Here is an 11,225-nt window from a genome sequence, read left to right as displayed (position 1 = left end):
GCTGAGGAGCAAGTTGCACGGGGCCGCCCGGCGGGGCGCGCGGCGGCGCGGAGGCGGCGCGGCGGCCGCGTGAGGGCAGCGGGCGCCGCTGCCTCCGCCTCCGCCACCACCGCGGAGCCCGGCGCTTCCGCCCGGCGCTTCTCCTGAGCCTCGGCGGCGGCGGAAGCCAGAGCCGGGCTCCCGTCTGCACCGCCTCAGCCGCGGGCCCCGCCGGCCGGGCCGCCCCCTCCCCGCGCGGGCGGGGAGCGCGCGGCCGCCTCCCCCTCCCCCTCCCCCTCTTTCTTCTCCTCCCTCGTCGCCTCCGCCGCCGCCGCTGCCGCCGCCGCCGCCGCCGCCTCAGCCTTCGCCTCAGCCGCCGCCGCCGCCGCCGCCCGCTCCCGCCCGCGCGCGGCGGGATGGACGATCAATCCAGGATGCTGCAGACTCTGGCCGGGGTGAACCTGGCCGGCCACTCGGTGCAGGGGGGCATGGCCCTGCCGCCTCCTCCGCACGGCCACGAAGGGGCGGACGGCGACGGCAGGAAGCAGGACATCGGCGACATCCTCCACCAGATCATGACCATCACCGATCAGAGCTTGGACGAGGCGCAAGCAAAGTTGGTGTCGTCTCATTAAGCATCTTTTGTGTGTGTGCGGGAGCCGGGCCCGCGGCCGAGTCGGGGCCCGGGGTGGCGCCCGGGGCAGGGGCCTCAGCCCTGGGCAGGGAACTTTCTCCGCAAATCGGCCGCCTGCCCGGGCCTCGGGGGGACTTGCCCGCACCCCTCGACGCGGGCGGGAGTCGGCAAAGTTGCTCTCGGGGCACGGGACTGACTTGGTGCCACGAGGGTTTTGTGGTTTTCTTGCCCTCCCCTGTCCGGCCCTCTCGCAGCCCGGCCCCCTCCCACGGATTCAAACCTCCCGCCTGGACCCTGTGCACGCCGCCCCGAGAGGGCCCCGGGCCGCACTTGCGGGAAGTGCAACTTTCTCCTCCATCCGGGAGTCGCGGCGCCGGGCTCCACTTGGCCGCGGGACGACCTCAACGTGCGGGCGGCCGTCCCAGCCGGGCGGGCGCGGGGTGATGGGCGGTTCCCTGGCGGGTCCGGGTGCGGGCGGCCAAGTTCTCGGGGAAGGGAGGGCCGCCTCGCAAACTTTGCCGAGCTGTCACCGCCCGCTGGCCGTAGTCGGCCGGTCGCCGGCGCCGCGCCCGCTCCCCCTGCGGAGGGCGAACGCGGGAGTCCCTCCGCGCCGTCCCCTCCCCCGGGTCGCCGTCGTCTGTCCCGCTATCTAGGCTCCCCGCGCGGGTTCGCGCCCTGCGGTCGCCGAGGCAGCTGCCTGCCGGGCAGATGGGTCGCGCCTGGTTGGGGCTGGATCTTTGGCCGCCGGAGCTTGCCGGCTGTCGCTAACTAGTCAACTTGAGTTTCTGTTGACTTGCCATGGTTCCAAGGAGCCTTCCAAAATAGAGGGCCGGAATTAAATCTTGGGTCTAACTTAAAGGAAGGCGCCATATTATTCCATAGGTGATGCTAATACCTTTGTGTTTTGCTATTTGTTTTTTAGGAAACATGCCCTGAACTGTCACAGAATGAAACCCGCGCTCTTCAGCGTCCTGTGTGAGATCAAAGAGAAAACAGGTAGGAGGCTGCGCCCCGTAGTGGGCCTGGAGACCCCCGAGGTGGGGTCAGAGCTACTCCTTCCACTCTCCAGTTGAGAGCTGCTGCTTTTGGGCACCGCCATCTTTGATCATTCTCTCCTTCCCACCTCCTGGTCTTGAGAAAAAACTGCAATAAATCTGGAGTCGATTTCTCAATTCCGCTCCTGGTATAAAATGAAGTGTAGATGCGGACGGGGCTGGGTCGCTGTCCCCAGGCGGCCGCCCCTGGCTGCAGGCAGGGAGGGGGCCCTGGAGCGCCGGCCGCCCTCCCCCGCTCCTTTTCGCCTTGTTTGTATGTCAGTTTTTAAAAGGAGCAACGGGAGACTGGATGCCAGGGACCGAGACCCCGGGAGAAGCATCGCCCGAACTTTGTTTTACTTAGACAGTCCTAAGCTTCAGCTCCACAGATCGAAGAATAGATGCAATTGAACAGACTCCAGTAGGATGTTTGAATTAGTGTTTTAGTTGGGAAGGCTACTTTTAAGGAGCAAGAAAGGGTAATGTGTTTAGGCATATACAATGTATTACATCTATTACTACTTTCATTAAATTTTGTGCTTGAAGTCATTACATTGTAAATATGTTTAGTATATTTTATAAAGTAGGAAAAGGTTCACATTAGCAGGTTAAACAATTTTTGAAGTGTTCAAAGCAGAGAACACATGAGAAGACAGGTTTTATAGAAGTGCTGGAATAAAAACTACAAAAACAGACAAATTTCTGGCAATTCATTTCAATTTAATTTTCTTGTTAGACTTTTTAAAATTAAAAGTATTTTAGCCTTGAGGTGATAGTAGGAACTCAAGTGGAATTAGAAATTTAATTTAGATGCTTTATTTCAGATTTGGCATTATCTGCCCTGTATATGGCAAACAAGTGCATTAAGCAAGCTTTACTGTTGTGTGTGTGTGTGTGTGTGTGTGTGTGTGTGTGTGTGTGTGTGTGTGTGTGTGTTAGCTATAAGGTATTATAAAGTTGCTGTTTTTTAAGTTGAGGCATAGAAGAGAGAGTTAAAGTCCAGGATATAGCAATATCCAATATACAAGTGATGCTATTTAAAAGATTAAAAGTCATTGTGTTTAAATCGAGTGCACAAATGATAGCACACTGAATACACACGTTAGTTGGTAGGAGAATTGTCCTCCTTTTAAACATATTTTTCACTCTGCAATGCTATTCTGATTGTAAAAGTAATCAAGAGAAAATGGATTATTGCTACCTATTAAAATATATGCTAAAACCATAATTAACAGAAAATATTGAGATCCTTAAAGAGTAGCTTTCCTGCTTATCATTCACATAGTGTTCATGGTTTGTAAATGTTGAGTGATTCCTTTAAAGATAGATTTTACATTTTGAAAACCACAGGCATTTTAAATTACTAACTTTGTGTTGATTTTTAGCTACCTTTAGGAAGCATTGTGATTTAAAATGGTAGATAATTTTTATCTGACTATAAAATAAGACAAGCATTAAATCTTGAAGATTCTTAGTTTAGAAGCCTAAAAGTGTACAATTCTCAGTAAATTATGTTGCTTAATGTCCAAGGATTTTCTTGCTATCAGGGCTCCACTTCAGTTTCTGCTGACAGCTAAGCACTGGGGTATTGACTATGTTGTGAATATTAAGATTGATTCAACTTACACAGCATTATATTACTAGGGAGACGGGATTGATATTCTTCCCCTATCACCCCCTTCTCGTTATTTGTATTTATTTATTTTTTTGCCTTTTTAAAGTTTTGGCCTAGCCAGCTTGAGAACCAAACCCAGCAAACTGTTTTTCTTGTTTAGACATTTAGCAGCAGGCAGAATTCAATTAGGAGGCATAAGTCCTCTAGTTGCTTATTTGCACAAGACTTAGTTACACCATTCTGAAAGGAAAGTATAGTCAGCCTCATGTCAAAGGTGAGTTACGAAAAAGAAACAAGTCTTTTCAGAGTCTGGGATTACTGGCAGAGAGCTTTGCTAGGGCTCTTGCTATTTAAGAAGCAAGAGGTAGCTGACAAAGGAAATTTTTGTGTTTTGAAAATTGTTTCTGAGGCTTTCAGTGATAACTTGTAAATTAGATCCTCTTTTTATGTTTTGGCCAGCAGATTCAAGTTTGTACGTTATCTCTTTTGTAAAAAGCCAGCAGCCGACAAAGAGTAAAGGCGGCTGACTGGGCTGAGGCATCTTCCTGCCTGCCTCTAAGCTCGAGAGGGATGGGATTTAAGTACCAAATGATTGATGGGGGTGAAGCTCTTTCTCTCCTCTCCTTTCTCCCCTACTACCCATAGCTCCACCTCACCCTCCAAAACTAGTCTTAGAAGGAGACAGGGACACTGGACCTAGTATCCTTGATTTGAAATAAAACATCTGTGTAGACATTAGTGTTACCAAGGCAAAGAAAGCGGGGCAGCAAATTCCAGGCCTCCCCCCTTCTTCCCCACATCTGTTCCCACAGTTCTGCTTTGGAAACATCCTGAACTAATAAAATAAGCATTGTAGAATATATGTATATTACACAATGATTTTTCTTTAGATCATTTTATTTAATCTAATAATATAGTATCCAAATATTCTCTGCAATCTAGAGAAAGTTTACCTAGTCATTTGTAAGAGAAACCGGAACATTATGTGATGACTCTATTCTGCATAATGGAGGAGTAGGGGGTTGACTAGTCGGAAGGTGGGGGGGGGAAACTGTCACTTCAGTGGATAATGTCATTTCAGTTGTGATTCTTCTAAAATAAGACAAAATCATTTTAAAAAAAATTCTGTATTTATATATCTGCCAGTAGAGTTTGAGGTTTCTGATTAGGCAGTGAACATAGCCAGTTCTGATGCACATGAGGGATTTAGTTTGGAAAACATCTTTTTTCTCTCCTACCAAATATGAAAAGGTATTTTTCCCTTCTGACAGATAAATGCGTAATCTACCACAATTATATTATTTTCTTGTTCGGAGTTAGAGAAAGTATACTTTTACTATGAGGTGCTTGCCTTTTCTTGAAAATGTATTTTTTTGTAAAATCCATTGTACAATTATTTTTGAGTAGAAACGTCATCTCTAGTTGAGTTGTGATATTTATGCAGTTTGAAAACAACTGAAGAGTTACAGCCTTTAAAATCAACATATTTCTCTATTTTAAACTAAGAAACCAGTGAAATAATTGTTGATATGTTAAGATTTTCCTCTTAATTACTTTTTAGTCATATTTTACCATCTATGTCTTATTAAATATCCTTTATGCTCCGAGGTCTCCTCACCTACATACTTATTTTGGTGCATTCCCTTACATCTTTTTGGCCACCTTGATCTGATTGTTGAAGTACTTTTCTTTGTGAAATATTCCATCCTCTCAAATCTGCCTTCTTTCCAAAGCCTTTAATTATGAGAGTTCAAATGAAGAAAATGGTTCTTTTTGAGAAATAAATGAATTTTTAAAAATTCTAGTGAAAATCCAACATTTTCATATATAATCTGAATCATATTGTGAAAAAAATGTTTTGTATTAAAAAAAATCAACACAACCTTTTCCTTTCTAAATGGTAGGTTAAAATACTCTATGTTGATAGCTGCCAACCAAACTCTGATTTATTGCCACCACAAACCCTAAGTAGCGTTCATTTACTAGTAATGTCTAATGGCATACATGATGGTTTGCCAGATTTGTGGCCTTTGTGAGGCTTATAAGCAGGACTGACTTGGGAAGATCATAAAACTTAATGAACTTCTCTACTGCAGGAGGTGTCCGCAGGGGAAGAGAAAGGCCTGCTTGGCTGGTTGGGCTGGTTGAAGTATTTTTTATGTTTAAGGAGAAGAAAATGACTATTAAAAATGCTTTACTTTTAAGGGACACCCCCCCACGAACAAGTCATAAGAATTTTAGATATCAAAACTGGATCAAGAATGTAGCTTGTTATGTGAGTTTTTATATACATTTAGAATGTGATATATATGATTAAACCTTTTATCTTTAGTGCTATCAGTATGACTAGGTTTCAGAGGGACAGAGCAGTGCTCTCAGTGAACCTCTATTTAATTCTGACCCTACAGGCTTAGAGACTCATTGGAATCTTTTTCTGTTTTCTTTTTTTTTTATGCTTCAATATTAAAATTTGTTCTTTTTCTTTGTATAGTGCCATGTATAGTGCCATGTAATTCTTTAATTCCCAATGTATAAAAACCAAATATTCCATGAAGTGAAAATTTAACAGGAAAGGTGAAAATTGTTATATATGAGACTAGGTGCTATTGTACATATTGCATGTATTCTTTTAAGTTGCTTTTGCAGTATTTCCAATATAATTATCATTATTTGTCCCAGACGTCTAAAAGCAAATGCACGTTCCATACATGATTCATTTTTGTGTTTTAAATGAACTTACTTTCTAGCTTTTTAAAAACTTTTTATTATGGACAACTGGAAACGTAAAAAACATGTAGAGAGAAGAGAAACTTGAACCCCCATGAACTAATTGCCCACTTTCAGCAGCTAGCAACACTTGGCCAGTCTTGTTTTCTCTGTAACTCCCACCCTTTCAAAATTATTTTAACATTTTAACTTTCATATCTGTTTTAGACACATTATGTCTTGTTTACATTAGAAATATTAAATAACTAAACAGGAAAAAATATAAAGTGAGGATATCTTAGAAATGTTGTAAATTATGTTGCTTTATCACAAATTTTTCCTTAAAGCAATTAAGAATATTTTCATTGAATTTTTTTTCTATTTCTGTAGATTTGTATAACTCGTAGCTTCTTGAGGTATTGAGGGAGGATGTAAAAGAGTGGTGTTTTGCTAACTTTCTTACTCTACCTCTCTCATCCTTTTAAGACAATACATGCAACATATTCATAGAAAATCTACAAAAAAATCCTCTTACCATACTGGTTTAGAACTTCATGATCTACGGTATCAAGTATTATATTATCTTAAAAATATGGGGATATCTTAAAACCCTTTTTTTCCCTTCCCAATAAAAATATATTGAACCTCTTGTCAGTACTAACCTGATCTGTGCAAGTAATTCTTTCATGCCTCAGTTTTAGTGGAGTTCATTTTATTACAGATTGATGTACTTTTGGTCTTTTGCTTGGGACTTTACTATGTTATTTTATTAATTTACATAATTTTATTCTTAATCAGAAGTATATTAATACGGTAGCAAAGGAAGCCCTGATTTGCCCTAAAGAGCTTAGTGTTTCATCAGCTTTCATAAAATATATCTGTGTACATCTTTCATACCATAATCGTTTTCCCTTTTAATTAATTTCACTTGTACGTTTAGATTTCTATTTATAAATTTTGTAAAAGTTTTCTTCCAAGACAGATTTAAGTTTAACATCTTACTTGGAGTGTTTATATTTTGATACTTTATGGTGGCATTATACAGAATGAAGTTCTGTTATATGAAGTATGGTCATAAAGAATTGAAACCGCATTTCATGAACCACACCCTAAATCAGTCACCACTTTATTTTATACTCATACCATTGAGGTATCTATTCAGAATAAATACTTAAAACATCAGCACAAACACATAAAATTAAATAAAGATTTTAGACTATTTTTCCTCTATTCAGGTACATGTGGACATCTTTAGGTATTTATTATTTCAATATTGACACTATGAGAATAATGTTTTATTTGTTTTATCAGCAGGCTTGTGTTTTAGCCATTTATCAGTGTGATCAGCATGATTTAGGTAGTAACTAACAAAGCTTGCACACCCCCCACCCCCTCATGTTGACCTTTTCAAGCATTTGCTCTACTTCAGTAGGCCATTTGAGTCTTTAAGTATGAAGAGAGTAAGTAATTTACATCACTATGTAGTGTAAGTTGGTGGAAGTTCTCAGACCGGCTATCAGATTTTTTTACAAAGTTACAGAAGTTAATCAAATTGCTATCACAGCTAGGTGATCGTGTTGTTATATTTAGCAAATAAATTAATAAGCAATGCTTGAATGAGTCACTGAAAAAATAAAGCATCTTTTTATGCCTTCAGACATAGAACATGTTCAAATAAATTTCAATAATCTTCAAACTTAATTCTAATTATTGCCCTTGTAGGTAGAATAGTAACCAGAATCTCTTCTTTATTATTTTTTATAGACGTATTCTGTAAATATAATATGTTTGTAGTATTTGATGATAACGGTAGTTTGCTTTGGTACTACATTTGAGTGTATCTGTAGCAAAAAATTGTGTGATAGAATGTGTTAAGTTGAAGTGGCATGGTTTTGTTTTTGTTTTTTTCTTTTTTTAGACTGCATGATAGTAGCTGATAGGACTGAAGACAATTAAAATTAATTATGGATAAAAATAATTGTTAAAAGTTTTGTACTTTTTTTTCTTGAGTTTAACTGCTTTAAAAAAAGCCATTTGAACAATAACCCTTTTTGTGTTAAGGACTTCGTATACAATGTAATCCTTTTAATGCTGATGATTCCTCACGATGTTTAAACCATTATTTGGGAGACTCAACATATGTTATGGCAAAATGATTTTTTTTGTGTTTGTTTTGTTTTATGTGATACATCCAGTTTTCAAAGCACATTTCTTAGGCATCAGAGTCCAGCAGGTGGCTTTTTACATTAAAAAATTCATAAATTTTAAAATCCCATAAAATTTTATTTCAAATTCAAATTAACTAATTGAGAATGTCAACATTTCCACTGTCTCTATATTAACATTTATAATAGAACAAATGGTTGCATATAGAAATTATCTGCAACATAATCTAAATTAAGATTCTAAACAGGCATTACAGATGCTGGTAACTTTGGCAATTATCATTTTGTTTGGTGAACAGTAGTAAAACAGTGTGCGGTAAAAGTGTTTAGAGAGAGAGGATAAATAAATTGAACAGTTTTGCAATGCAAAGTGGTTTGTGGTGTTTTTGAGGATTTCTTGGCTCTCTCTTAACTGCTATTGTGAGCCTGGAGCAGATTTCCCCATTGCTAATGCCCTAGAAGTATTAATTCACTTTGATATGCTAATTAGAGGGCATTATGCAAGAAATGAGATTAAGTGGCAGCATGAAGCCATTTGCCTGTCAGTAAATTGAGAGCTTTAGCATCAGGAGGAGCTTTGTTTTTTTTTTTTTTTTTTTTTTTAGTTTCTCTTGGTTTTGCATATAAATAAAATTGATTGAAAGGTCTAGAGAAGCTTCTAGAACATTGCTGTATTTTTTTCCCCCTCTTATGATTACTGAAACATGGTGTTATAGACCTTTTCTGAATATTAATTGACCTAATTGGAGATACAAATAGGAAGTTTTTATTGTACTCTCTTATATGAAAGCATACTAAGAATTATGTGTCGTCTAGTCTTTTTTTTCTAAAGCCTAATTTCGGCAACATGGCTAGTAAACTGTTATCACCTCTTTTCAGAGTGTAAACTTGTGTGTGTGTGTGTTTGTGCAGTAATGTCTTCACTAAACTGAACTTCACAAGAATATTTTCTTCACTAGGGAAAGAAGGAATAAGTTGTTGACCTGGGCATCAGGATACTGTATTAAATGAGCATTAAGACTGTGACTTCAATACCTAAAAGCAGGAACAATTAGAATTAGTGGTTATACTCTGCACTTTACACACCTGTGGAATTTACATTTCGGCATATATGTGTTATAGAAGATCACTGCATTTTTTGATTTTCATGTTGAAGATTGAGTTTCATACTTGACTCTGATTTTGCTGACTGTGGTGGTTTAAGCCAGACCTTTGATTTTTCTCTCTGTAAAGCTCCTGTGTGATTCTCTGTATTTTGTGGGGGAAATGCATGAATGAATACGCGGATTGGAGTCGTGGTCTGGGAGGAGGACAGAACTTCCCTGGGCCCGTGAAGAATTTAAGATTTCCTCAAACATGGAACTTTTTTTTTTTTTTTTTTAAACCACTGCTAGAGGTAGAATTGCAAAACCCTGCCCTAACTGCTACCAGGCTGTGGTTAGATAGGAGAGAGTTTGGATAAAGCATTTATATTGAGGCTTGGTTCTCGTGGCTGAATTCCACCACTGTGGCTGTGACTTTAGACCTAGTAAAACCATACCTTCTCTTCAGAGCCATATGGGTTATTTAGTCACCACAGCTGCCATGCATACACACTACCAAGGCTGGCATCTCCTCTGTGTGCGTGTGTGGTGCCTGTTAATGTTAATAGGAGTTAGGAATGTGCACAAAGAGAGGGCAATGAGAGTCTCTCCTGAGACATTTACATTTCTCAGTAAAGAGGACTTAGTGTACCTGCATATTAGCTGGTCTTCTAAATGAGATAACTTGCTTACTTTAAATTCTCATTCCCTTCTCAGACTCCCTGAACTAGTTAAATCAATGAATCCTCATTAGTCTATGATTACTCGCAAAATTTCATTTAAAGTGTATGAAGTTATTTTTGATTGAAATGAGAACAAAAAGCTTTTGAAATTGCATATTATTATTTTTTAAATGAAAGGTTTTTACAGGTTTTCAAATGTACAAAAGCCTTGCATATAGGAATTTATAGAGAAATTATCAAGAGGGACTCCTGAAATACTTGATTGGCATTTGATGGGGGGAAATCACTGTATTTAAAAGAATTTATGTAAGTGAAATGGCAAGCTTATATGTGATATTATGTAGATACCTTTACTATCTTAGTGTCCTCAAATGAAGAAGAATTGACTTAGGTGGTCTCATAAGTTTCTTTCTCACGCCACACTTCTTTCAAAAAAAAAAAAAAAACAGTAAGGATGAAGGTAGTTGGAATTCATAGTCAGATATATCATTTTCAACTTGGAATAGGAACTAGAACAGGAAATTGATTTTATATTTATTATGAAAGCAAGAACTCTGCCACCAACTGACAGCTATCCATGTTTTAGTTTTGTGATAATTGTTCACAGACATTACTCTGCAGTTGGCCCAGATTATTTATAATGTTGATCAGGAGCGTTTGTCCGTTAAAAGGTATGTGTATAATGAATATCTTTAATTAAACCAAGTAATATCGGAATATTTTATTTTCCTTTACATTGGATCTTAGGTTTAGGATTAACTGTCAGTACTGGTAAGAACAAGTTACAATAGATTGTGCAACGATTTCTCTGGCTTCATGGATGTATTTATTACCATTTTTGAACAAATTATACTAACATGAAAAGTTGTGTTTGAAATGATTCTGTGCTAGATAAGGCGATACATTACAGGAATGGTTGGGTTTATGGAGTTTTATGTAGAGGTTTTCCCAGAAATTATAGCACAGGGCTGTCACTATAAAACCCAGTGATACAGTTGGTAATAACATACAGTGAAGATATTTTTAGATTTTCACTTGTTATTCAAATAAGTGAGAACCCTCCAGTTTTTCTCGTCATATTTCTTTGTTGGAATCAGTAGAGGAAAAAAATGAAGGAAATTCTTTTAACTGTGTATGGGGTGTGGGTGTTTGACGTGACTGAATTTCCTCTTGCTCACCACTTGTTAGAGCTGTGATGTGATATTGAGGATATCCTTAGGAACTTATTGACTTCTTGGTTCTTGACCTTTTAACTGGGATCACGTATACAAATGGAATGTCTGAAAATGAATGATGGACTCTATACATAAATTCTATTCTGTTAATG

At 39.6% G+C, this 11,225-nt stretch overlaps 1 protein-coding gene across 2 annotated transcripts in view; it reads left to right on the top strand.

Annotated features, from left to right (window-relative positions):
• Positions 1-299: 299 nt before the first annotated feature.
• The window catches only part of PBX3 (PBX homeobox 3), a 205,965-nt gene continuing 195,039 nt past the window's right edge, over positions 300-11,225 (top strand). Inside the window, exons 1-2 of one of the 2 annotated variants that reach the window (XM_027616686.1) lie at positions 300-595; positions 1,536-1,609. In XM_027616686.1, coding sequence (XP_027472487.1) covers positions 396-595; positions 1,536-1,609 — 274 coding nt within the window. In that variant the 5' untranslated portion in view covers positions 300-395. The remainder of the gene's footprint in view (positions 596-1,535; positions 1,610-11,225) is intronic. The other variant, XM_027616687.1, reaches the window with a different exon arrangement.

This window comes from Zalophus californianus, chromosome 13 (genome assembly GCF_009762305.2).
Source record: "Zalophus californianus isolate mZalCal1 chromosome 13, mZalCal1.pri.v2, whole genome shotgun sequence".
NCBI lineage: Eukaryota > Metazoa > Chordata > Mammalia > Carnivora > Otariidae > Zalophus > Zalophus californianus.
The sequence above is the reverse complement of the archived record's forward strand: the minus strand, read 5'-3'. Positions and strand labels throughout refer to the sequence as shown.